Source organism: Xiphophorus couchianus, chromosome 18 (assembly GCF_001444195.1).
Source record: "Xiphophorus couchianus chromosome 18, X_couchianus-1.0, whole genome shotgun sequence".
Lineage (NCBI taxonomy): Eukaryota > Metazoa > Chordata > Actinopteri > Cyprinodontiformes > Poeciliidae > Xiphophorus > Xiphophorus couchianus.
In genome coordinates this window covers 31,048,611-31,075,456 of record NC_040245.1, presented here as the reverse complement: position 1 = coordinate 31,075,456, position 26,846 = coordinate 31,048,611, and the positions used below count along the sequence as shown (strand labels likewise).

At 41.7% G+C, this 26,846-nt stretch overlaps 2 protein-coding genes across 8 annotated transcripts in view; both read right to left on the bottom strand.

The window, feature by feature from the left end:
• Window positions 1–597: 597 nt before the first annotated feature.
• LOC114161635 (tyrosine kinase receptor Cad96Ca) lies at window positions 598–15,169 on the bottom strand. 2 transcript variants are annotated; one of them, XM_028045058.1, is made up of 12 exons: window positions 14,954–15,169; window positions 14,737–14,856; window positions 14,576–14,651; window positions 12,990–13,194; window positions 12,422–12,560; window positions 8,611–8,709; window positions 7,815–7,975; window positions 7,320–7,457; window positions 5,923–6,034; window positions 4,997–5,096; window positions 1,524–1,623; window positions 598–849 (listed from the first exon to the last, which is right to left on the bottom strand). In XM_028045058.1, the coding sequence occupies exons 2-12, from the start codon at window positions 14,783–14,785 to the stop codon at window positions 739–741; spliced, it is 1,290 nt and encodes a 429-aa protein (XP_027900859.1). In that variant the 5' UTR covers window positions 14,786–14,856; window positions 14,954–15,169; the 3' UTR covers window positions 598–738. The 2 variants fall into 2 exon arrangements, with proteins under 2 accessions (XP_027900859.1, XP_027900858.1); XM_028045057.1 differs by having other exon boundaries at window positions 14,737–14,838; window positions 14,954–15,168.
• A 1,886-nt stretch (window positions 15,170–17,055) lies between these two features.
• Window positions 17,056–26,846, bottom strand: part of usp32 (ubiquitin specific peptidase 32) — a 58,099-nt gene continuing 48,308 nt past the window's right edge. For 3 of the 6 annotated variants that reach the window (XM_028045051.1, XM_028045053.1, XM_028045052.1), the window contains exons 25-35: window positions 26,698–26,809; window positions 26,409–26,590; window positions 25,750–25,934; window positions 25,129–25,215; window positions 24,847–24,967; window positions 24,207–24,398; window positions 23,883–24,108; window positions 21,493–21,941; window positions 21,309–21,401; window positions 20,330–20,499; window positions 17,056–19,599 (exon numbers count right to left, since the gene is read on the bottom strand). In XM_028045051.1, coding sequence (XP_027900852.1) covers window positions 19,506–19,599; window positions 20,330–20,499; window positions 21,309–21,401; window positions 21,493–21,941; window positions 23,883–24,108; window positions 24,207–24,398; window positions 24,847–24,967; window positions 25,129–25,215; window positions 25,750–25,934; window positions 26,409–26,590; window positions 26,698–26,809 — 1,911 coding nt within the window. In that variant the 3' untranslated portion in view covers window positions 17,056–19,505. Of the gene's footprint in view, window positions 20,500–21,308; window positions 21,402–21,492; window positions 21,942–23,882; window positions 24,109–24,206; window positions 24,399–24,846; window positions 24,968–25,128; window positions 25,216–25,749; window positions 25,935–26,408; window positions 26,591–26,697; window positions 26,810–26,846 lie in introns of all 6 variants that reach the window. The other 3 variants (XM_028045054.1, XM_028045056.1, XM_028045055.1) reach the window with 1 other exon arrangement.

Genomic DNA, 26,846 nt, shown 5'->3' with positions numbered 1-26,846 from the left:
CTCTGCTCGCTTGCAAATTCTTTTCTGCTTTAAGGGAACAAAAAAGTATCATTGTCTGGCAACCCTGCCACAGACTGGCAACCTGTCCAGGGTTGCCCAAAACGTTCGCTGGAGAGAAGCACCAGCCCCCCGCCCCCTGCTAGGGAAAAGGATGTAAAGAAAATGGATGGATGGATTAATGGATGTCTGGCAACCTCTTATCCAATAGAATGGAAGCGTTATACTGGGTCCGTTTGTTTCCTTTTAGTGGGTGTGCCTGTGTGGCTACTATGGATTGTAGCAACCTGCGGCGCCCGCATCCCTTCTCTCATCCCTCTCGATGAAAGGGAGAAACTTCGATGAAATTATGGCAGGAAACTTCCCCCATACACAGCGGCTTCAGGTGCCCCTCGTAAATAGTAATGCAAAAATCGCGATGTATTTCTGTCAAGAATGTAAAATCCCCCCAAAATTAGACATTCCCATTTTGTGTTGCTAAAGAGTTCAATAAAAAAAAGGAGAAACATGTTTAATGAAAAAATTACAAGTATATTACATGTTTCAAAAAGTAACATAAGACCCAGTAAAATCAGATCTAATAGAAAGGCGAAACTAAAATCTTTGACTTTATCCCTTTATTTTCCACTCCCCTGTCAACCCGCATTTTAAATGTTTATGCACAAAGAAACACTCATAAAACATAATAATCGAATAGTTCCTGATTTAAATTATCTGTATTAACACAGCCTTGATAAATATTTAAACGTGATGTTCTTCTTTCAAGACGACAGTCCCTCGCTGTCTTTGTTCTTCATGATATTCTGCCCGATCTTTAGCCAAATTCTGCGGACTCTCCACATCCACATAATCCTGCAACAAAGACAATAATTCGGTTTTTCAGAAAATTCACATCATATGAATTTTTATTTGTGGCTACAAAACTAAGATATTGAAGAAATCAGTTTTACATTTGCTCTTTGAAAGCGTCAGCAATCTTTCCAGGAAAAACAACAACAAATTGCTGGAGGCAGATTTTAGAAAAGTTGTCTCAGAATAATACTTTTAGACACTGAATTTATAACGCAGATAATTTATATGTTTTTGGTGTTGTTTTCATGTTAAATTCACAAGCAAAGCTTTTAAAACCTGCAAAAAATAAAAATAAATAAAATAAATTAATTCAACTTCCATCATTTGCTTGTAAAACTTCATCTGTAAAAGTGATGACCTTCTGGTGAGCCAAGCCACAACAATCAGTATTAGACCAAGCCAAGGCTTTTAGCCAATCTGACACTTAGGCTTGAAAGGGCACCAAATTTTGCAGGTAATATTTTTCTGATATATTTAAAGTAAAAATGAGAGAACAAATAATTTACATAATTGCAACGGACAAAAATTTAGTGTTATAATTTTATTGTGTAGAAAAAGTCTGATTCAAATTAGACCATATTTCTTCAATAATTTTAAATATGAACTTATGACCTAAATTTTATTCCACTGAAAACCTTAAATTTCATCTCCACAACATGAACAAAAATGCTCACTGCATCATCCTCTATGATGTTCTCCAGCATGGATACGATGTCCTTGAAGCCGGGCCTCAGGGTGTAGGGCTCCTGCCAGCAGTCATGCATGATGTGAAGCCTGCAACATTCAAACTTTTTCTCTTTCATACACATGTCCGCTATCAGTGACTGTGTTGATGTTTTAGAAAATGTTATATGATTTCAATACCAATGCAGAAAATGATTCTGGAATACAAATAGTAATTATTCACATACACACCACGATAAAGATATAAACATGCCCAAAACTTACAGCAGTGACACAAATGTTGTGTTTTTATGGTTTTAACATTTTATTTACTAAACATGTTTTTAGTATATGTTGTAGAATATTTAGGAATTCTTCTCAGATGTCTGAGGTTTTTTTCTTTAGGAAAGAGTCAGTATTTATAAAGCTGATCTCCTTTAATAACTTTTGCCTTTCAGACTGTCATTGGATTTGTACTGATAGTGATTCACTGTCATGTTTTTGGTGCTTGGAGTTGGTCAGCTTGTTGGCTTTTGTTTCTACTTTTTCCTGCTTTTTGAGAAATCACCACAGGTTCTTACTTTGGGTTCAGATTTGGGGAGTTTCCTGGAGACACTTTGTACCAGTGTTGTATAGTAACGAAGTAAAAATACTTCACTACTTTACTTAAGTATATTTTGGAGTACTTCATACTTTCCTCGAGTATGAACATTTTTGATGACTTTCACTTTTACTTCACTATATTTCCGAACTTAATTGCGTACTTTTACTCCGATACATTTTCAATGTGTGGTTTAGTTACTCGTTACAAAAAAGCAAGAGAGAGAAACGCAAGTGTTTTGACCCCACCTACTGATTAGCAAATAGCAAGCAGGCTACCGAACAAAGTCGGTAGCCTGCTTGCCTGGGCTTGTTCATCACCACCAATAGGATACACCTGTTTCGCTTCTCCCATTAAACACAAAGCAAGTCTAGCAATCAGCAGCAGCCACATGGAGGAGGAGACGGAGACCACAACGACTGCAACTACGTCGGACACGGCTCCAGGGGAACCACCAGCTGGTGATGAGAGCCCATGGCCTTATTTAAATACAATATACTCTTTCGTGGGTGTTAAAGATTCGTCGTACCACATGCAGTTTATGTTATTCCTGCCCGAAGATGTGGAAATTCTATCTTACAAAAACTCCCCGTCCAACTTGAAGAAACACATCGAGGTAACTTCTTATGAAATGGTTATAATCCTCCTGTTTCAGTAACTATAGCTTGGTCACTAGACACTACTGTATTGTGAAACGTTGACCATAAATGAACTTTGTTTGGCATTGTTTCAGTTCCATACGTGGTGTATTTAGCTTAGGCTTAATGTTGACTGTAGCAGGCTACCTAGACTCCTCTGTTCAAGGGGGGACAGAAGCCATAGCGATAGCAATTTAGACTAAATTTAACGAATATAGGAAAAGCATGCAAGTTCAAAACCAGGTTTACAGATGCCAATAAGCTGCATTTCCCTCCCAATTCTTTTTTTCTTTTGCATAATGACCAGTTGTGTGCACCACCTACTGACTGTAGGATTGACTGATTCACTGATTTGTGAAGTAGAGTAATCGTAACAGATCTTTTTCTTCATGTTAGCCGCATTTTCTGTACTATTTATTTTTCTCATTTTCAGCACTGACCTTACTTGAAGGGAAAACTTAAAGCTTACAAAAACTTTGTATTTTCTGTCCTGGAGGGTATACTAAGAAGCTGGTTCAGTTGTAAAGCAGGTTAAGTTAACCTTGTGCTATAGGGAAAGCACCTAATTTTCTTAACTAAATGATGCCTGCAGGTATATCTATTAGCAGGTTTAATTTTGCCTACACTTGGTTGGGTACATTATTTTAAGTGTATTTGACAAGTTTACCAAAATATAAAAAATGTCATTCAAACTGCATTTGCTTTGTTTTACTTTTTACTTGTACTTTTCATTACATTACTTGAGTACATCCATTTTTACAGTAATTTCCATACTTAAGTACAAGAAGTTTCAGATACTTTAAGACTTTAACTCAAGTAACATTTCAGTCAGTGACTTCGACTTTTACCAAAGTCGTATTTTGGAGAGGTACTTGTACTTTTACTTGACTCTGAGATTTCAGTACTTTATACAACACTGCTTTGTAGTCACTTTTGTCTTTTGACATAGACCTCCATCATTATGCCAAACACAGCTCCTTTCCAAGCTGTGTCTGGATTGGTGGAAGAGGTTACTCTTGGACAGTGGTGGGTATTTTAATATTTTGAATAAAAAATGTGATGTTCTGATCATTTACTCAGAGCAGAAGTAGTGTTTTTACAAAATACAATTTTACTCTTGAGTCATTTCTTTCTGCTTTTCCTTTTACTTGAGTAAAATATATTAAGAGCAGAGCTTCTCTAATTTGGGTACAGTTGTTAGTTCCTCTTCCCAAATCTGCTCTTGGGGGACATCTGGTATTGTATCCATATTTTATTCATAGCAGTAAGTCCACTCGTCCAAATAAGAAGCAACCTTTCATGGATTGATTGGGGGAGTTACTGTTGGGATGTTACAGAACCCATTGTGATTCTCACCCTTGTTAATATTTATCTGATTATTGCAGTCAATGAAAAGGAAGATTCATCAAGCAAAATAACTGCACCAGCTTCTACTGTCCATCTTTGGACTTCCTGCAGAATTTCAGACCATCCTTCATGCTTTCTTTTCAAAAGTGGCTCCATCGCCATCCCTCTTGTCGCAATGAAATTGTCCAAAAGACTTTGCTTTATTGTCAATACAGATGCAGACACACTTGATGCCAGCATAAGTTCTGCACTGTGAAATCTCATATGTAATATATGTTTAAAATTGATAAAAATCAATTAATGCAATATAATGCAATGTTGTTTTTATAGTGGTCACAAATTAACAAAATTAAACAAAATTCATTTATGACAATTAAATGAATGCAAAAGTCAGATGTATTAGTTCCATCTGACTATAAACAAATTTAGAAAACAAGCCAATGAGACAAATATAGTTTTTTTTGCATAATCATACACTTTCAATACCTTTTTTTAACTTAATTTTCCGATAATTACTTATGTTATCAGGTTTTAAAGGGTTAAGTATTGATTTCCAATGAAGAGGGTTGTCTTCTATTTTGACTGATATTGACTTCAGCTGGACTCTTTCCCAGCTTCACCGGGACCAATGATGTGACAGTACTGAAGGAGGTGACTCTTTTGTGCCAAAGCTAAATGCAGTAACACTAGATTTATTGTGCAGCTCATCCCTCTGTATGATAATCTAAAACAATGTGAACTGTTTCCACAAAAAAAAGAAAAGAAAAACTGTCACTGCAAAACTTTTAGTCATCATTATGAATCATACATTTGTCACTCTGTGAAGTTTTGAAGCTTAGAGAAAAAGATCAGCATGAATTATGGTTACATGGGTTTTATATAGTGAGCTTTTGCTTACATTTCTGGTCTGCATCCTTCAGGGTTTGTGTTCTTATGACCCATGCAGATGTGGAACACCACTTCCTCTGATGTCTCCAGGTTGGGGTATGGTAATGTACCTGAGATTTGAAGATTTTCATATGAGTTGTAGTTATTTAGAAAACACAGTTTAAAGGTGATGTGCTGTTTGCTTAACTACATTTGCTCACTCATATAATATTCTTTATTTTTAGACATCACTTAGATGTTTTATGTAATAACCTCAGAACAAATCCTGTTTACATTTTGAAGAACACAGCCTCATGACAGAACACTAATACTTGCTTATAAGCTGAAACAAGAGGATGAAAACAGACTCTATGGTAAGATATTCTCCAAATGTTTGGAGGGTACACATCTCAGATATAGAACAGCACATTTTTTACATTACTTAAAATAGAAGACGATGAAGGGAATTCCAAAGAGGAAAAACAAGCTTAGCATAAACTATCAGCTGTATTTATTTAAAGTATAATGATCTCTTACCAGCTTGATTCTCCATGACAGCTAGTGTTAAAAAGATTCAGATTGTTGGACGCCAAGTAACATGACTACAATCTCCAGCTTAACCACCAGAGGTCAGCACTTGTTACATTCTGTTCCTCAAACTCAAAAATAAAAGGCAGCATAATTTGGTCCCTTGATTTGTGATGATCTTTTTATGTAGCTAAAGAAAACCAGTTCTTTGGTTGTAACATGATGATAGAATTGCCTGACTGCAAGAATTTAGATGTTTTGAGAATACTGTACAGCACTGTGGTGCAGTTAATAGCTGTTTACAGTAAGCAATTTGAAGCCGGGTGCTGCTCTAAGTGAAGTGGGTCATCCATCCATTAGTCTTCACACATCCTCCAGGTTTGTTTTACCTCCCATTACAGTATATTCCATGTTCCTACCACCACCTACCAAATGTCTGCATCTCCCACAGCACAATGCCAAACGCCCATACATCTCCTTTGAAGCTGTAGTAGTTGTTCTTGAAGTACTCAGGGGGGTACCAGCGCAGCGGCACGCGGGGCTGCACAAAACACACAGCAGAAAAAGTCTACACACACTCAGAGGATGAAAAAAGCTGTTTCCTCTCTAATACCAATTCTCATACAGCAGAATAATTGAAATCAAAAGGAGAAATGAAACTGCAGAATCTTCAGCATACATTTAGGTTAATGAGCTCCAAGTACTTATCTGTTTTTTTGTTTGTTTTTGATTGAAGCCGTATGTCTGTAAATGGGCTGCTTCCTGCTCTAAATAATGTCACTACCCCCACAAACCCACACAACTAAGAATTTGATTTTCCATTTCAAACACACACATGGGAGGCAGTGTGGCCAGTGCGGAGAGCAACGTGCTAGATGACGGGCCACCAGTGTGTGTGGTGTGAACACACACTGTATTAAAAGAATACTTCACAAGTCCCCAGGCAGCAGGTTTATTTGAGGCATGTGTCACTACCTTCAGAAAGGGAAGAAACTTAGTCATGAAACAATGAGAATCAGAATCAAACAGCAAGGTGAGATAAAATGTTGCTAAAACACAAAATGAAAAGAGACAATTTGTTACAAAACCCCCGAAAGAATATTTTTCAATGACATTGTGAATGAACTGAACTGTAAACCATGCTTAACTAAGGCTGATTTTTTTTTTTATACCAAATCTGATTTTAATAATTTTTTTCTTGCTTTCTGGGTTGACATCACTCTGAACTATGGAAACCCATGAAAAAAATCCAGATTTTTCAAAGATTTAATTTTTAAAAACAAAAAATTAAATTAATTGATTAAATTGATTTATTGCCCAGCCTTTAACTCATCTCACAAATCAGCACATCAGGTTTTTCCATGAGGTCACAATGTTTTCTGTGCATTTTTAAATGTTGCTATATAAAGCTTGAGTGAAACACAAAAGAACCTAACTGCATCTACAAAATGAAAGCAAAGTAATCTAAATTGTACATTGAAAAACAAAATGTCCCCTGAAGAGTAACCAGACCTGCTGCCGTGTTTTCTATGCAATGGTGAGTATGTGGCAAACCTATTTTATTCTTTTCTGTTAGAATAAAAGCAGAACTATGTGCAGGTTGATAGTTGAACAAAAAAGGTGAGAATGATGTAAGACAAGCTAAAACTATATATATATATATATATATATATATATATATATATATATATATATATATGGTGCTTGCCCAAAATACTAGACAACAGTACTGAACAAACCCAACATACAAACGATGTCTGTGTGTGTGTTTGTGTGTGTGTGGGTGTGTGTGTGTGTGTGTGTGTGTGTGTGTGTGTATTTCTTACTCGTGGACTCCTCCAACGGCTGCTGCGGCGGCTCGCCATGCGGCTCAGGTCCCGGGCCAGACCAAACTCTGCTAATTTCACCTCCCAAGGAAACTTAGTGACCATAATATTCCTCAGAGCTAAGTCACAGTGAATGATCTGCACAGAGGACCACAGCAACAAGTGTGTGTCAAATAAACAAATATTCAAGCGCATATTCTTGCATGTTCTACACATGCAAGAATATGAATAATAGAGTCAAAAAGTTATCATCTGAAAGAGGTAGCAAAAGATTATTCTAAAGAAAAGAAAAAAATATATATATTTTAGAACAATTTAAGCTTTCAAAAGAAAGAAAATGGCAAACTATGTCAATAGTGAAACAATTTTTTTATCTAAAATCTACATGGAATGAAAGTCGTGTTGAAATTTTGTAATATATGGATTCAATGAGACAAATGTTCCAACATTATATAAAATATATTGAGAACATGCAGTAGTGTGTGTGTGGATTACCATTTTGGAGCGCAGGTGCTGCATCGCCAGGGCGATGTGGTAGGAAGCAATGGTGAGGAGGCTCTGCAGCTCTGGGTCTGCACTGAGGTGGACCCTGTTGGTCTGGAGGAAGGTCCTCAGTGTGCCATAACTAACATACTCCATGATCAGAATACAGGGCTCTGCACACAGGAAGGTTCACTCAGACACCTCCAGAGCTGGAATATTTACATATTCAAAAAAACTGTTCTTATAATATTCACTTAAAGGATCTGCCATGTTTGATCTAGCACTAGCATATGAATATGAACATCCCAGAAGACTTTGGAACCCTGAAAAGTTACTACAGGTACATCTCTGGAATAACTGGAATACTGTATTTGTTCTGATGGGGCTCATTTGTTGGAACAAAAGTAAGTCTTTAAAATGATAACCTCTCAGCAGGTATTAAACATATTCTTTACTAAGTTTATATACCTAAATGTTTTGTTTTCATTGGTTGTTAACAGAAAATCATTATAATTAAAAGAAAGTCTTGAAAACAAAAATTTGTTTCAGAAATAAATTACATTTGAAATAATATTCTAATTTAGATGCACCAGTATCTGTTTGTGATTGGTTCTGAGTATTCTAAACTCTGTCTTTGAAGGAAAAACTGTCATTATTCTTTCATTCAACAAGTACAAATAATGATGCATTAATAATAAATCGTAGCTTACGTCGAACATTACAATGTTAGTCTGATTCACTGTTAGATTGTAAGAACAAATGGTCTTGCATCTTTTTCTACAGTTTATATGAGCATGTTTTAACTTACGTTCATTCGTGTTCCAGTCCAGCAGCTGGAGGATGTTTTTATGGTGAACCAGTTTCCTCATGATGCAAATCTCCATGTCCACATGTTTGGGACGCACACCTTAGAGGGACAAAAACACAATAAGATGAAACTAAATTATGACCATCAACACATTTCAGATTAAATGAACCAATCTTTCAACCAAACACTTTCATAATAAAAACATTAAAACAATAAATAAAAATACAAAAACAGAGCAAAACAAGCAACAATCTATACTATTTATTGGGTAAATACAAATAAATCAAGCTTCATTGTATGGTTATGTTGACAGAATAATAACTGAATATTATTCAGCCTCAGAAGGCTTAGTTTGCCTCCTGAGGCAAACTAAGCAGCTGCATATAGGTCCCCCACAACAGGAGGGGGCGCCAAAGAGCAAGTCTTTGCTGTCTAGGTAAGGTCATGCTAATTTGGTGGAAACGCACACCAAACAGGACGTTTGTTGTCCTGCAACGTTTCGATGTGTCGCTGGTCCAACACATCCATCCATCCATCCATCTTCTTCCGCTTATCCGAGGTCGGGTCGCGGGGGTAGCAGCTTCAGAAGGGAGGCCCAGACTTCCCTCTCCCCGGCCACTTCTTCCAGCTCTTCCGGGGGAATCCCGAGGCGTTCCCAGGCCAGCCGAGAGACATAGTCCCTCCAGCGTGTCCTGGGTCTTCCCCGGGGCCTCCTCCCGGTGGGACGTGCCCGGAACACCTCACCAGGGAGGCGTCCAGGAGGCATCCTGACCAGATGCCCAAGCCACCTCAACTGGCTCCTCTCGATGTGAAGGAGCAGCGGCTCTACTCTGAGTCCCTCCCGGATGACTGAGCTTCTCACCCTATCTCTAAGGGAGAGCCCAGCCACCCTACGGAGAAAACCCATTTCGGCCGCTTGTATCCGCGATCTCGTTCTTTCGGTCATGACCCAAAGCTCATGACCATAGATGAGGGTGGGAACGTAGATCGACCGGTAAATCGAGAGCTTCGCTTTTTGGCTCAGCTCTCTCTTCACCACGACGGACCGGTACAGCGCCCGCTTGACAGCAGACGCTGCGCCAATCCGCCTGTCGATCTCCCGCTCCCTTCTTCCCCCATTCGTGAACAAGATCCCGAGATACTTAAACTCCTCCACTTGGGGCAGGACACCCCCCCTGACCCGGAGAAGGCACTCTACCCTTTTCCGGCTCAAGACCATGGCCTCGGATTTGGAGGCACTGATCCCCATCCCGGCCGCTTCACACTCGGCTGCGAACCGATCCAGCGAGAGCTGCAGATCACGATCTGATGAAGCCAAAAGGACCACATCGTCTGCGAAAAGCAGAGATGAGATCCTGAGGCCACCAAATCGGATCCCCTCAACACCTTGGCTGCGCCTAGAAATTCTGTCCATGAAAGTGATGAACAGAATCGGTGACAAAGGGCAGCCCTGGCGGAGTCCAACTCTCACCGGAAACGAGCCCGACTTACTGCCGGCAATGCGGACCAGACTCTGACACCGGTCATACAGGGACCTGACAGCCCGTATCAAAGGGCCCGGTACCCCATACTCCCGGAGAACCCCCCACAGGGCTCCCCGAGGGACACGGTCGAACGCCTTCTCCAAGTCCACAAAACACATGTAGACTGGTTGGGCGAACTCCCATGCACCCTCCAGGACCCTGCTGAGGGTGTAGAGCTGGTCCAGTGTTCCACGACCAGGACGAAAACCACACTGCTCTTCCTGAATCCGAGGTTCGACTATCCGACGGACCCTCCTCTCCAGGACCCCTGAATAGACCTTGCCAGGGAGGCTTAAGAGTGTGACCCCTCTATAATTGGAGCACACCCTCCGGTCCCCCTTTTTGAACAGGGGGACCACCACCCCAGTCTGCCAATCCAGGGGAACTGCCCCCGATGTCCATGCGATATTGCAGAGTCGCGTCAACCAACACAACCCTACAACATCCAGAGCCTTAAGGAACTCCGGGCGGATCTCATCCACCCCCGGGGCCTTGCCACCGCGGAGCTTTTTAACCACCTCGGCGACCTCGCCCCCAGAGATTGGAGAGCCCAACCCAGAGTCCCCAGGCTCCGCTTCCTCAGTGGAAGGCATGTTGGTGGGATTGAGGAGGTCTTCGAAGTACTCTGCCCACCGGCCCACAACGTCCCGAGTAGAGGTCAGCAGCACACCATCCCCACTATAAACAGTGTTGGTGCTGCACCGCTTCCCCCCCCTGAGACGCCGGATGGTGGACCAGAATCGCCTCGAAGCCGTGCGGAAGTCTTTCTCCATGGCCTCTCCAAACTCCTCCCACACCCGAGTTTTTGCCTCAGCAACCGCCCGAGCCGCATGCCGCTTCGCCCGCCGGTACCCATCAGCTGCTTCCGGAGTCCCACAGGCCAAAAAGGCTCGATAGGACTCCTTCTTCAGCCTGACGGCATCCCTCACCGAAGGTGTCCACCAACGGGTTCGAGGGTTGCCGCCGCGACAGGCACCGACAACCTTGCGGCCACAGCTCCGATCGGCCGCCTCGACAATGGAGGCACGGAACACGGTCCACTCAGACTCCATGTCCCCCACCTCCCCCGGGACGTGTTCGAAGTTTTGCCGGAGATGGGAGTTAAAGCTCCGTCTCACAGGGGATTCCGCCAGACGTTCCCAGCAGACCCTCACAACACGTTTGGGCCTGCCAGGTCTGACCGGCTTTCGCCCCCGCCACCGGAGCCAACTCACCACAGTGGTCAGTGGACAGCTCCGCACCTCTCTTCACCCGAGTGTCCAAGACATACGGCCGCAGATCCGATGAAACGATGACAAAGTCGATCATCGAACTGCGGCCTAGGGTGTCCTGGTGCCAAGTGCACATATGGACACCCTTATGCTTGAACATGGTGTTCGTTATGGACAATCCATGGCGAGCACAGAAGTCCAGCAACAGAACACCACTCGAGTTCAGGTCGGGTGGGCCGTTCCTCCCAACCACGCCCCTCCAGGTCTCACTGTCGTTGCCCACGTGAGCGTTGAAGTCCCCCAGCAGAACAAGGGAGTCCCCAGGAGGAGCACTCTCCAGTACCCCCTCTAAGGACTCCAAAAAGGGTGGGTAATCTGAACTGTCGTTCGGCCCGTAAGCACAAACGACAGTCAGAACCCGTCCCCCCACCCGTAGGCGGAGGGATCCTACCCTCTCGTTCACCGGGGTAAACCCCAACGTACAGGCGCCGAGATGGGGAGCAACAAGTATGCCCACTCCTGCCCGACGTCTCTCTCCCTGGGCAACTCCAGAGTGGAAGTATGTCCAGCCCCTCTCAAGGAGACTGGTTCCAGAACCAGAGCCATGCGTCGAGGTGAGACCGACTATTTCTAGCCGGAACCTCTCGACCTCACGCACTAGCTCCGGCTCCTTCCCCACCAGAGAGGTGACATTCCACGTCCCAAGAGCCAGTTTCTGCAACCGAGGATCGGACCGCCAGGGTCCCCTCCCTTGGCCGCCACCCATCACACAGTGCACCCGACCCCTTTGGCCCCTCCCACGGGTGGTGGGCCCATGGGAGGGTGGTCCAACACACCTGGATTAAATGAGTGAAATGTCTCCTCCACCTTCAGTAAAATTCTACAAACTGTATTTAGTTCAGGTTGTTGAAGCTGAAAACGCATAAAAAGGTGCAGGACCCCGAACCTTGAGGAATAGAGTTTGACACCCATGACCTAAAAGAAATCAATTTACTCAAAGAAGTTTTATTAAAGGTATGAGTTATAGGCTGTTGAAAATCCCCTTTATTACTCTAGTGACCGTTACAGTAAATTGACCTTCTTTGCTGATCTTGCAGGTGAACATGCTGTGACCTTTACACGTCCCTCTGCTCATCCTGGCCTGGTAGAAAACTCCCTCCTTCCCTGCTTTGATCAGCTGCAGCAGATTCAGGTCTGACTTGGTGAAACGAGGTTCCTGCAATGAAACACTCCTGGTGAAGTCATCCATAGAAGAAGAAAGACCAGGATTCTTTTAGTATGGACTGTTTCCAGAGAAGACTCCAAATCAGACACATGGACAAATCACCAGTCCATCACTGAGCAATAGGGAGACAGACAGGACAAACAATCATGCACACACACATACACCTAAGGAGAATTTAGAGAGATTAACATGACAGTGATGTTTTTGGATTGTGAGAAGAAGCCAGAGTACCTGGAGAGAACCCACACATGCACAGGGAGAACATGCAAACTCCATGCAGAAAGGGCTGGGATTTGAACCCAGGACCTTTTTGCTGCAAGGTAAAAGTGCTACCAACTGTGCTACTGTGCAGCCCACACTGAGACTTAAATATTAATTTTCCTCCTAAGAATAAATCTGGACCCAGCTGTGTGACGGTACCTGCTGCAGGCCTTTCCACAGCCTCTTGGAAGATAACCGGACATTGGTTATCCGTAAAGGAGTTTCTGGAGGAAGCTGCTCGCCCTCGTCATTCTCCACTGATTGGACTGTGGGTGTCACAACGGCGGTCTCTAACTGAGGCAAATGTCTCAGAATAAACTTGCTGCCCTGCTGCATTCGGACGGTTCGAACCATGGCGCGGTACCTGCAGAAAAAATTGTTTCATAAAGCAACATTGTATGAGACTGAAAAGGGCCATTTAAAGCAAAAAACCCTGTTTACCTTGACTGCCCCTTTTTGTCAGAGAGCAACAAATGAGTATTTATAGCATAATTTCATATTTGCCTTTAAATTAGATTCTGCTGAGAACCAATAAGAGGTTAATATCTAACTGGCAGAATATTTCTGGCAAGAGAAACCAGAAATATTCAGGACATCAGCTGACGTCCTGAACGGCTCAGTGTTGTGGGGTTTCTGGTGATTATCTCCAGAGGTCTAATATTTAAGTATAATTTTAACATGTTAAATGATTAAAATTAAAGTTAGACTTGCCCCTTTAGTATCTTTGGAAGTAATAAATTGAGGGCCTTAAATTTAATAGGTACAGTTAATTGTTTATTTCTATTTATGGATTCCTATCACTTTTAGCCTTGAATTGCAGCGATATTTGCAGCCCTGGTGATGCTTTGTGGCCCCTGACTGCACACATTTGGCAACATTTGGTTCATTTGGTGTTTAAGCAAAATTATGCGTGATAAATTTCAGTCTTCAGAGAATGAAAAACGTTTGCTTTGACATGAATTCTTTTTCTCTTATTTATCAAATGTTTTGCTGTGACTTTACTTTCATTCTAAGGATCCCAAACATCCGGTGGCTTTTACAGGAAAGCAATGTTTGGTACATCTATTTATTAAACTTGGCTAAATATAGGACATGTTTTCAAAGAGTGGCATACATTCAGTTCCTGTTTTGAGTACAGAGATAAACTTTTATAGACCAACAGAATAGAAAATGATCTCACCTCCTGATGATTTGGACTTGTGTCTTTCTTTAAAAAAGGCAAAAGTGTTTGACCTTTTTTAAGTGTTGGATCTACATGTGAGACTTTTTGTTATTAAATTATTGAATGTTTAGTTTACTGATGAGCATGTAAACTAAACACCTGTTAACTAAACAGGTAAACAGGACAAATATTTCTTTGAAATTTTTTTTTGTGAGAACTTTCAACATTGGATTTTGGCCTAACTGGCAAAACGTTTGCACAACACAGACTTAGAGACAGAGAATTAAGATAACTCTAATCATATCGCATACTTTCTGTAGTACTATGAAGTACTATGAAGAGATTCATAGTATTACATGAATTGCACATGAAAAGGATGTTTGTCATCTAAACTAGCAAGGTGGTTTTAAATAGAAATGTGTGGCTGTGATAAATTTATGAAGAAATTTGTGCTGCGGACACAAATCAGGATGTGTTTGACCTTGAAGACTGAACTTAAGCAAAGTGAGCTTTCTAAAAACTCAATTTCAAATATATTTGTTCATTTAATTTAGCATGAACAAACTGCACAAAAAATTCTTACTTTCTTAGAAACACAGCGCCCAGTACAATGAACAGCAGCAGGATGAAGCAGAGAACTCCAAGGATGATGTAGAGCGCTGCAGAAAGACAGAAGTTCACTTTTAAAATGTTTGGATAATTTTGCTGGATATTCATCTGAGTTGTGGAAGCCTGACAGCTCACCTGGACACGTATGAAAGGCAACATTCAAGCAGATGATGCTCTGCGTCATCTTCCCCAGGAGCCCAAAGTGGAGGAGTGTGAACAGAAGAACATCACTTTGGTCTGGAAAAGGGGTGAAAACTTTCACAGATGTGGAGGGAAAACAGTTTTGTTTAAAACTTGGCTGCAAAGCAAGGAAATGCAAGAAAGACGTGGGCTGAACATCCAACCACCTTACCTCTGGTTGTTCTGAAGACAAGAACAGTAGAGAGTCGAAGGATCCAAACCAGCTGTAATTCTTTACTGTTCTGAGCAGCTTATTAACACAACGTTAAAACTTGTCAGAGTTTAGTGTGATCCTCTGACCTATCTGTCATGTTACCAGCCGGAGCTCAGCTCGCTTGTGAACCACAACACAGGCAGAGGAAGTGAACAGAAGCAGCAGGTGGCTTGAGATGCAAACTCCCTCAGACACAGCGCTGATGCTCAGCCTGGAGTCAGCCCACAGCGCATGCACAGGTGGCCCAATCTGAAGCAGTGGGATGAAGATCAGGAGGAGTTCACCCCCTCAGTTCAAACAACAGCAGCAAGTGCAAAAATGTTCTTTACAAAAAGAGTCTAGTTCCAATTTTGAAGAAAAAAAAAGCATCTCTTCACCCTTCAGCCACATCTTGCAAAGTATTTATTGTAAGACTTTCAGCATGGATTTGTAGCAGAGAAGAAAGTCATCAGATAAATAATATTACAACTTAAGGTTATGCAGTTCTTCTAAAATTCCAAATGCTGTCAATAGCTACTAAATGATGTCCTAAAAATGTTCAGCTCATGATAAAAACGTGCCTAATGTTTAAACAAAACGAGTAAAGTTAGCCCATGAATTCCCAGCATTTAAAAGCTGCTAAAGGCATCCCAGGCTATTTATATATTTTTACTCAGAATAACTTTATCTGTCAGACTGGGTCAGATGAGAGGCGGACCGGAAAACCTTTAAAATAGTGTGCAGTTTTGCAGCTTGCATGTGTCAGTAGCACCTTTTAATTCAGGGAAGCGGCTGCAGAGACCCTGCATGTGTGGTTTTCCTCCCTGAGCTGCAGCAGAAGCTCGCTGTGACAGACTGAACACACACCGTCACAGTGACAGGCACGGATCAAACCAAGTCCAGCACAGGCAGGATGTGGCCTGGGTCTGCCGGTTCTGGTCAAACAGTGAGAAAAACTCTGAGGTTAAGCCTGTGCTCACATGTGACATGTTGGGATGTTTTCATTTCAATGTGGAAGATAATCATTCTGACTGTTCATTGAGGTAGTGTCATTAACGCCTGAGAGGCCTCTTTCAGTTCCTGTTTTAATCAGTGATACTAACAAGTAATTTTTGTATCACTGATTATTAGTATCAGGTATGTATTTTCCAGGCACAGAGGGCCATTTTATAGCACAATCATGTCACCTTCAGTTGTTATAGAAGTGCTGTGTATATCAAACATGGTTTAAAAGGAACAACGTTATAATTTGACATCTTAAAATGGGCTCCTGCTCTTTTTGACACTAGGAGCTTTAGATTCCTAGTGTCAAAAGCTAGGAGTCTAAAGCTCCTAAGGTTTCCTTAACAAGCCTCACCTTGGAAAAGGTAAATTGATAATGAACTTAACTTTACAGAATTTAATTAAATGATTGTTAAGGAAGTAAAACATCAGAGCCATGTTTGTTTTTACCACTTCTCTCACCCAGGAGGTTTGCACAGGTAAAACATTGTAACTATTCTTGTTTTTCTTAGAATGGGCCTATATGTGACAATAGGAGTTTTTTAAATTTGACCATTCCTTCCTTACGTTTTCTTCTAAAATTATTTTGCCATAAATCTGCCCACAATGCTTTCACTGTGTCATGGGTGTAAGGCACCTGAGGCCAAAGGGCTAATGCAACAACTGAACAAAGTTAGTATAAGTCTTACTATGTGTTTTACTATGTAAAGCAAATACTTCCAGAGTATTCCTTTGTTATTGTGGTTCTGTTTCTTATTAAATGCTGATGTCTTGATTGAGGACCAGCTGCAGTCCTGGTATCACAGGTGCTCTGCTGAGACTCTGCAAAAACAAAGCACCAGCATCTCAACCTATTCTGCAGAGAAATATGCAAGCATTTTGAAAATGTTCCTTGTTCTTTGATAAGTAGCCCACATCACTACCCCTCCACCACTGTGCTCAGCAGCTGCTCCAAGGTTTTTTTGATGGTACCCTGTTTCTCTCCTACAGATGTGCTCAGCATCATTCCCTTAAAAAATGATAAAACTGCCAAACTATTTCCACAACTTTGAACAACAAAAACAATCATTTTTAATGAATGGAATTTCATCTGCAGTTTAATTTGTTGCTTGGTTATTTTGTTACAGATCAACAGTATTACTCCATATACAACTACAATAGTTTGTACAGTTCATATTCAAATACACAGTTTTCATTGGCTTATTTACAAAACACTTTATGTACATGTTTTAATGTCAGTGCAATGTCACCTTCTTTCAACAAACACCTTACAAAAAAGCATTTTTTGTTGTTGTTTTTAAATTAACAAGTCAGCTTTCAATCTGACAGTACAGAAGTTAAATAAAAAGAGGCTACAAAAAGACAGACAGCTCAGTAGTAGATCGCTCCGCCTGCCAACATGCTGAAGTTATGTGCGGGGTAAGGGGCGGGGCAGGGGGCATAAGCCCTGTGGTTTAACTGGGTCTGTTTGTCCAGCCTCAGCTAACAGATTGGTTCCATTAGGCAGATCTTTTTATTTCTGAAAATTGTGCTAAAATTAGCCCCTATTTTTAACAACAGTTTGAGCTGCAGGTGGCCTGAGGGCACATTTATGGACAGAAAACAATAAAATCAAAAACTGACATGTACTGGGCATATAACTGAATGTAGCACTAGAAAATGGGTTCTTGACTGATCTGATCCTTACTGCAATTTTCCCTTTGAGTCATTTCAAACACATAAAACTGAACGTTATTAATAGCTCAGCTAAAAGGCAGAAAGGTGGAGGAAAAAAGCATTCAGAGCAAACATAAATAGCACTCGTCTGCATACTTTCATTCATTCAACAGTCTTTGCAAAGGAAAAGATGACTTCATTCTAATACATATTCTCCAGAACGATGTCTACTCCATGAATACAGCAGCTAAAAAGGAAGCAAACATCTGTTGTGTGTGTGTGTAGTGGGGGAGCCAGAGGACATTTCAGCTGCAGAGGTTTCCTACTACTACTGATTAACTTAAAACAGACCAAGCTTTAAGTGAAAGAAACACGTTTGCCTTTGTGCTTGCATTCAGTTGAAATGACAGAAACTTTTGACCAAGCTGCTCACTTAAGGAATGCAGTGCAGCTTTATCCTTTCAATTCATGCCGGGCGTTAATGGTGCAAACAAATCTCATTTTGAGGCCGTTGGAACTTGTTTTAGCTGAATGTGTGCTCAGATGTCATGTTATGAACTCAAACATGAACCTTTGGCGCTACTGCACATATTTAATCTGTATAGTAACCATGAGTCATCTGATGTCAGACTTTACTATCAGCCCACATCAGCAGGTTGTCTGAAAAAATCTGTAAAGGGGCTTACAAATCCGACACCAGATTAGCACAAAATCATAAATATACAGGCTTAAACCAGCTGATTTTATAATGAAAAACCTGTTTGACTCAGGAGCTGAATCAGGTGGAAATCACTTCAAAGTTCACCACTTTGAACCAGTGGCAGGCTGACGAGGGTTCAGATATTAATCACAAGTAGAAATCTCCTGAAGTGGGGTTCAGGTGTGAGGTCATGAGCAGTCAATATCCTACTTTCAGTAGAGCCAGAGCCAGACCGAGGCTAAAACAAACTTTTATTTTTAAAACCGAAATCTCAAAATGAGCATAATGAGTTATGCTAACACTATTTTACAAATCTTTCAGTGCAGTCATGTTTGCATTAAATCTTTATTTACACAAAACTCTCTCTCTGTTTGCAGGTAAATTGGGACATTATGGTCTGCCACAATGGCCTTCAAATGTGAAAGATGTACTGGTACATTTACCTCTTTCTGCGTAGCTGCACATGTTCTACCTGCTCCTGTGATTCACCAACTAACTTTCCAACCAACTAACTAACATTCTCACTAGAAACACATCCATAGTAAATATGACTGGTTTAAAGATTTATGAATCAATGTTTACATTAAGTGCAGAAAATTCTTTGAGATTGCGGTAGTTTTAAGACAGCCTCTTAACAAAACCTCACTTCAAAAAGTGGGTACTATCCCTTTAAATTGACATCACTTAAATTACTACACTTCGAAGGCTCAGCTGAATCAGTCAAGTGTTTTTTAGGTTATTGATTAAATATTAAAATAATAAAACCACTGATAAAATTCTTTATGATAGTGCAGTCAAAATGTTTTCTCCCTAAATGTTCCAGGTTTGTTTCTAAGGTTGCAAAGATTTAATCATCAGAAAGATGTGTAAAGTGACAGCAGGGAACTGGAGCAGGGGTAAGGTGCAAAGAGAAGCTTGCTTCCTGTGGGCGTGGCTTCAGCTAGACATCCAGGTCTGATCTAAAGAGATCCGCCTCAACAGAAAGCCTTTCTGTTTACAAAAATAAAACATGTCTTATAAAACGCCACCTCCCCAGAATCCAGGGAAAAAGTCATGAACATATACTGAACATATTTACGCTTCAGTTTTATTGAAATCATGGCACCTCTCCAGAATAAATGGAGGTTCCCAGGTGAGCTCCTGGAGTTGTGGCTTTACACAAGTCTACACCAGTCATTTGGCAGCCGTGGGATTCAGGCGTGGGTGTAGAGGGCTGCATTTTCTCTTTTTTTGGTGTGGGAACTCTGAAATGCAAGTACCTCGTCTCCTACAGTGGAAGGAACAACATATTTCTCATTAACACTGTTTCATACATTTAGGCTACAGCTGCTGCACAGACTGCATGATGGGAATATGATGAGGTAGAATATGATATTAATCCTAGTGACACATTACCCTAATAAAACAGCTTTAAAAGCATCTCACAGTATCCAATAGTCTAGATAAGAAGTTTCAAATCCATAATGGCCTGTGGCACCACATATGACACCAGCATGTATGTACTGAACTTTAACTATTCCCAAATGGCATTCCAGACCCAGAGAACAGCGACACTGTTCTTCCTCTGATGACACAACCTCAGGCGGAAATGCTTTTTCTCCTCCCATCATCACAGGTGACCAATGCACAGTGGGAAAGTAACATCACTTCACGACTCGGCCACATCGGCATACATTCAGAGATCTGTGAGGTTCAGCTGAATGTTACAGGTATGCTATGGCAAAATACACATAATTGAGGATTGTTTTATTTTATTTTATTTTTTTCACTGGGCTTTCACTTGTACCACATTAGTGCTTTGGAAAAGGAGGGGAGGGGCGGATGTGACTAATCTAGGTTTGGATTGGTTAGAAGTGCTGCGCTGCCTCCATGCAGGCGGACAGAGGCGTGGCTCCGAGCCGTTAGCAGTCTGGGAGGATTCAAACAGCTGGCGCTTCCTGCCCAGAGCCAGAGCGGGGAGCAGGTGTAGTGTAGTGACTGGAAGGCGGCGCGCTCACTGAAGGACACAGTACTTCTTGTAGTCGGACTCAAAGTCTTCGTCCATGCTACTGGTGTCGGCCATCTTTTTGCCGTCGATCTTTGGCAGGAACTGGGAGTAGTCGACTCCCTGCTGCTCATAGAACAGGATGTAGGCTGAGTCGGTGTCAATCTCCTCAGAGTGAACTTCCTGTTGAAACGACAGATCCACCATGTCACGTTGTGAAACACCAGAAAGAGGGAGGCAAACCTATAAAAGGCTTCTTCAGATAACACATGAATATATATTTACAGCACCTCACAAAGCATACATACACCTTTAAATAGCTCACATTTAGTCCAGGACTATAAACTTAAATGTAATTTGTTGTGACTTTATGATAGATAAACTTAAGTGCATATTGTGGAGGTTCACATCCTGTTAGGATGTGAACCCGCAGCATAATGCTGCCACCACCATGTTCTAAAGTTAGAGTGGTGGGTCATTAACTTTTAGAATTCAGGGATGTCTTTGGTTGCAACATAGAAAACTTTAAGACGCTGTAGAGTAAAGTGTAAAACATGCATTAAACTGAAGGCCCGGAGGCCAAATGTGGCCCGCCATAGTTTCTTACGTGGCCCTCTAGACTCTAGAAAACCACATAAAAAATGTTACATTTTGCAGATCAAATCAAAGAGACAGACCATTATTAATGTTTTCACAGGTTTTATCAATACACTCTGCCACAGCTGGTCATGATCTTGATGTGGCCAAAAATGAAAATGAATTTAACACTCCTGGTGTAAAAATGCTAATGAGAAAATGTTTGTTTTTCTTAACTGCCAGAAAAATAAACTTCATAGTGTTATGTGTATTTTAAAAGTGTCTGTCAGAAGAGAAACACCCACGCAGGGTTAGCAGGAAAACACACATGATTTTAGTCAATTCTCTGGTGATTCACTCAGACCAAAAGGCCAACCAGGATCACTTCTAAAGCCCTGATGTGTGTGTTTGGTTACCTTACAGCTGCTGTCATTGTAACAGTACCACTTGTCATTGGGGTTTTTAGCATATGTCACATAGTGGCCCCCTCCCATGATTCCTGAATGACACTGAGAGGATAAAAATAGACAGATTCAGAAGTTTGTTTAATTACTAACAGCATAAACTCATTACTAGAGTGAATATGAGGATGGTACTGACTGATATTGCATAGAGGTTGTAGAGGGGATCCAGACACATGTCCCTGTGCTGAAGCAGAGAACTGTCAGGATCCACGTTGCTCTCTATGCTGCAGTCTGACCCCATCCCGTTGCTGTCTCCGTTCATCAGGATTACGTCACAGTGGCTGCTGGACGCCTCTGTGCCGCAGGATGACTCTGACGCCGCCTGATCGCTGGAGCCCACAGGCCCTGCTCCTGCCACTATCGCCACCCTCTCCTCTGTGTCCGCCTGCGACACACCGTCCCGGGAGTCGGCTTCAGAGGACGCAGCTCCGTCTAAGTTCTCCTTGCTGCTGGAGAGCCGGTGCTTGCTGCCAAGCTGCGGCAGCCGTAGCCGGCCTGGCCTGCGACCAGCAGGCTTTGGACTACCGGAGGGGCTGCTGTTCCGACTGAGAGATGGCGCTGATCTCCTGCTGGAGGCTGGAGAGGCTGTTATAAAACAAAACCGGATAAATGTTAATGACCTTCCATCTCCACCTGACTGGATCCCCAACAATATTCACTGGATTTTAGGAAGGTAAAGATATTCAGTTACTGCCCTGCTATTAGTGTTAAATTCTGGAAAAAGGATGTTCCCATTTCACAGATTTCTTCTGTTTTTGCTATATTGTCACAAAAACATGTTTCAGATCAAACTATTTATGAGACTTCACTCATTAAAGATGCAGTATGCAACTTATAATGAAATACATATATTTTTCCACATATTTGTTGAAACTGTCACTATGTGTTGACAGTATGGCATGAGACAGATAATCTGTGGAGAAAATTGAGCTCCTTTGCCGTATCACAGTGCTAACTAAAAACAACCAATCAGAGTCAGGAGGCAGGTTTTAGCAATGTCAATAACAACCTTGTGTGGAGGATCTCATCCTTTCCTACCCTTGACTGTGGTGCTGCAGCTAGCAGAGTCTGTTGTGGATGCTAATGCTAGCTAGCATGGCTACTCTTGACAGTAGATAAATGGTTTTCTGTAACTGAATTGTTTCTCTGCCATTTGCACAATTCGTGGCATGTACATGAGTTTGATTAACAATACTAAAACCCTCCCCCTCGCTCTGATTGGTTGTTTTTGCGGATTTCTTCAGATAGCAATAATAGCTCAGAGAGGAGGGGAGATCATCGATCTTTTCCCAGATTATTCCAGGCTGTTACACTGTCACAGCCTGGTGAGATTTTTAACATACATGTAAAAAAAACATATTCTTTATAAAACTTACATACTGCAGCTTTAAGGGAAGAGAGATATCTAAACCAATATGGAAACAGCATGTCTCTTTACTGTCTTGACTTTATACAGAACTTTGTTAAAAATTGGAAAGTTCAAAAGTTGCAGGGCAATAGTTCACAATTTGAGTCCTAGTCACCACTTATGTCATCATTATTACCAACTGGGGTTTCACACTGTAACTATTCCACTTCCAACTTTTACCAAAAAGCTGTGCAAGGTCAGGACAATAAAAAGAGGTGGATTATTATTTTAAAAAGTTTAAATAGGCCTATAGCAAAATAAGATCAGTATATAAAAGTCAAATTACAAAATGCACCAATTACACAATAAACATACTGCACATGGTTATGGCTCATACATCTCCTCATGTGTCCAGACAATATTAACATTTGTTAATATTCCACATATGAAAGTGGCAGAGATCCGTTTTTTGGGGGGACATGAAAAGATCTGAATTGGGCCTTTCAGACTGCCGTGAAAAAGTCAAATATAGGTTGGGCAAAAAGAATTGAATTTGGGTTCCATCTGCCTTCTATTTGAATGTAGTTTTAGAAGGAACAGAATATTCAGCTTTCATTAGCATAGTTCATTTTGACTCACACAATAAAAGGAATTATAATGATATAAAACAGAAGAGAAATATGTGGAAGCAGCTGATGCAGGTCTAGAAGCAATTGTGCTTAAGGTACACAAATGACTAGCAATGGTACTGAGTACAGCACTTAAAGGAGCTGACTGTGCATCAAAATAGACAATATTTCTATTAAAATAATAATAATAATAAAATCAACCTTTCGGTTCAAATTAATTCAAGAAAACAGTCAACTAAAAACAATCAAAGAAACCCCAGAGAATGACCTATAAAGACAGTAGGATTCTGACCCTGTGTCTGGTAGCTGCTCAGCTATATTTGGGACATTTTGAACCATTCTAATCCTCCTGATATCACTCATGTTGCTCTCACAGCCACACGTGCACTAGAGCTCCCTCTGCTGGACACCCATTTTCTAAAGAATCAGAAACTTATGAACAAATGTTGACAAACTTCCTTATACTTCACTGTGTAACAGCTGTGAACTAACATGGAGCTTGGAGTTATTATCTCAGTGACTCGCTAAGCAGGAAGTTAGTGGAAGTACCTTTGGGCAGGTTGCAGAAGCCAGCCGGAGCAGAGATGGAGGACAGGTTGTCTTCCCCGACTCTCAGCAGGTCCTCGCTCTCACTGCGTGAGTGCAGGGAGCGATGCTCCAGATCTCTGGGGGCCAGGAAGGCGCTGGGGTCAAAACTCCCTCGAGGGAATTTAACAATCTTCTGAGACTTTATCCAGCGACCGTTGACAAACTGGAAGCGCTTCAGGTGGACAATCTGGAGAAAATACACGTGGCAGACATTTAAACACCTCACATACAGTCATTATTGTAAGCCCATGTGGAAGCCAGCTCCAGGGTTCATGGTTTACGGACCAGGATGGGCGGGAGCCTCCACAGGTCCAGCTTCTTGGTGGCCAGCCTGTGGGTTTTGCACTTTGAGCAGTAGTAGAGCTCATCCTCCCCCAGCTCCTCTTCACTGGTGAAGGCCTTCAGACAGCTGTCCAAGCTGATGGGCTCAGCCTGAGCTCGTCGAGACTGCTCCACACTGCAGTGCTCCTCCACAATCTGCAGGGAGACACAGAGACGGTTGCTGCTCTGCACTGCCCGCCTTCTCTTTCACTTACAAACACAATATTTTGATTATATTCAGTAAAGATCTTTGCTTTACTGAATGTGTGACACATTTAGCCAACTTGTCACTTAAACAAGACATTTTGCCTATCTGTAACCTTTTCCAAGAAGTTCCAGTTGGTTTGGATAGTTTTCTTTTCCCTTAATGAACAAAATCATCATTTGATAACTACTTTTAGTATTTTCTCAGGTTATCTTTATCCAATTTTAGAAATTTGATTACTGTCAAAAAGCAAAGACAGAAGGAACGTGTAGAGAGGCAAACAGCACTGCAAATCTCATAGATTTCTTTTTTTCGTTCGGCTAGTGTAGAAATTCCTCCCCACAGTGGTGTGTGTGTTATGTGCTGCTCCCAGTCTGAGGCTGCTGGTGTGTATGTTACCCTCTCCTGGGAGGTCTGGTAGCGAAGGTGCAGGGCGGTGGGATCCCAGTCCACAGCTATATAAGCATTCCCTACAGAGGCTCTGTCCTCTGTACACTCTATGGTGCAGCCTCGACAGAACCTGGAACAGGACAAACACATTAACAAAACAAATGGAATAATTCATTTTCTGAACCCGAATGTTGCATTAAACATGTTTCTTATAAATGTTATGTAATGTGAGAGCATGAATCTGATGTGTTGCTTCTTAACTTGTGGCAAATGCCTGTGAGTGGATCCTACCTGTACCAGGGACACCAAGCACACGAGTTTCCGTCCTTCCCCACCACCCGCAGAGTGAAGGGGTACTGGTACCCCATGCTGTCATCACTGCAGGTTAGGAAAAGGAAAGATCAACAATATGATGCGTTTGTGATGAACAGAAGCTTGTCAGGCATTCAGCAGCAGACAACCCTGCTACTGACAGACCTTCAGCCTCCTACCAATCACAGACAGATCCCAACTAGACCCTGATGTCAGTTGGGATTGACAGCCAATCAGAGCCTCCTGGCTCTGATTGGCTGTCTCATACCATACTGTCATTACGTAGTAACAGTTTTAACAAATATGTCAAAAAAACATATTTTTAAAAAGAATAGAATTCATTTTTTTTCTTCTTTCAAATGTGAAATTAAAACTCAGTGCTGAAGAACATTTATCCTTCATATTAGTTTTTCTAAGAATTTCAACTGACACGAACAATAATATGATTTATTATGAAGCGGAATAGATTTTTAATGCATAAGAAGAGAAGAAGACTTCTGATCAATTGCTACGTTTTAAGGTCAACCATATTCATCATGTTCATCCACTAACTGCTGTGAGACATATGCATGAGAAGACTAAGACATTTGTGAGAATTACCAGTCCTGAGCATGGTTGCTGGCCTCCTGGGGGGGCAGTGGGCTGGCCAGTCGGGACACTTGGATCCAGACTGCGTCATACAGGTCCTTCTTACTGGTGTGGACAGTGCAGGGGACAATGAGTGGCATCCCAAACAGGCTGGGCCGGTTCTTCTGAGATGACAGGAAGTACAACTCTGTCCGCATCTGAAAAGGGGAAACAAACATGGACGTGTCACCAGCATAAACACATCGGCCATTTTCAAATGTCACTTAGCAACACATGCTCAGTGACTTCTCACCTAAGATTGTCGCAATGCGCAACTAATCAGCTAGTTAATAGCACGATACATTGAAATGAGCTTCATCATTTTCATTCTGATGACTAATATTTTTTTGAAGGTCAATTTTGTTTACAGAGATATCATAACCCATTTTATTTACGGTTTCGGTTGTGTGTGGTGCTTATTTCCGTTTTTATTGTTTTTGGTTTTTTGGGGGGGTGGTATTTAAAATGTCTTCTGGTCCCAGTGTTAAGTGTTCTTTACAAATTAAACTTTATTCATGTTTGAGAGGCTGAACTTGCGTTATTACACCATTATCAATATATTATTATGGACTCAAAACTACATCATCTTTTTACTGCAATCAGTACTGGGACGATTTTTGGACTATTCTCACCATCTTTCTGTGCATGGCGATGATGTATCCAATGAAAGGGCTGTCCTGCATGGGGCTCATATGTCCGTTGGCAACCCCATTGACCAGAGGCGTCTCTGGGGTGCAGGGCAGCAGTGTGCCGGGCCCACCGTTAGCGATCAGGTGACCGTTAGCAGCTGAGCCGTTGACTGTTGGGGTGATGTCTGGTTGAACAAGGCAAAAAATGATGAAAACAGAAAATGCAGAGACAGTAGTAGAGGACCATGCAGACCTCCAGTTAGTGAAAAGTCTGCTGCTAGAGAAGAGTAACCTGTGAGTGTGGGCGAGCTCAGAGACGTTGGTGAACCAGGCACCGGGACCTCAAACGCACAGAGGAAACCATTGACAGAGAGACGCACCTTCTGGTTGTCCTGAGGGAAGTTCTGAACACGGACAGCTTACATGTTAGGCTGCAGAACT

Excerpts from the sequence above, each read along its gene's own strand:
- LOC114161635 (XM_028045058.1), bottom strand. The coding sequence starts at position 14,785 with ATGACGCAGAGCATCATCTGCTTGAATGTTGCCTTTCATACGTGTCCA. Across the intron at positions 7,458-7,814 it reads AGCACCTGCGCTCCAAAATG|ATCATTCACTGTGACTTAGC; the intron begins GTAATCCACACA and ends TCCTCTGTGCAG. Across the intron at positions 1,624-4,996 it reads GAAGGATGCAGACCAGAAAT|GCTTCACATCATGCATGACT; the intron begins GTAAGCAAAAGC and ends TGAATGTTGCAG.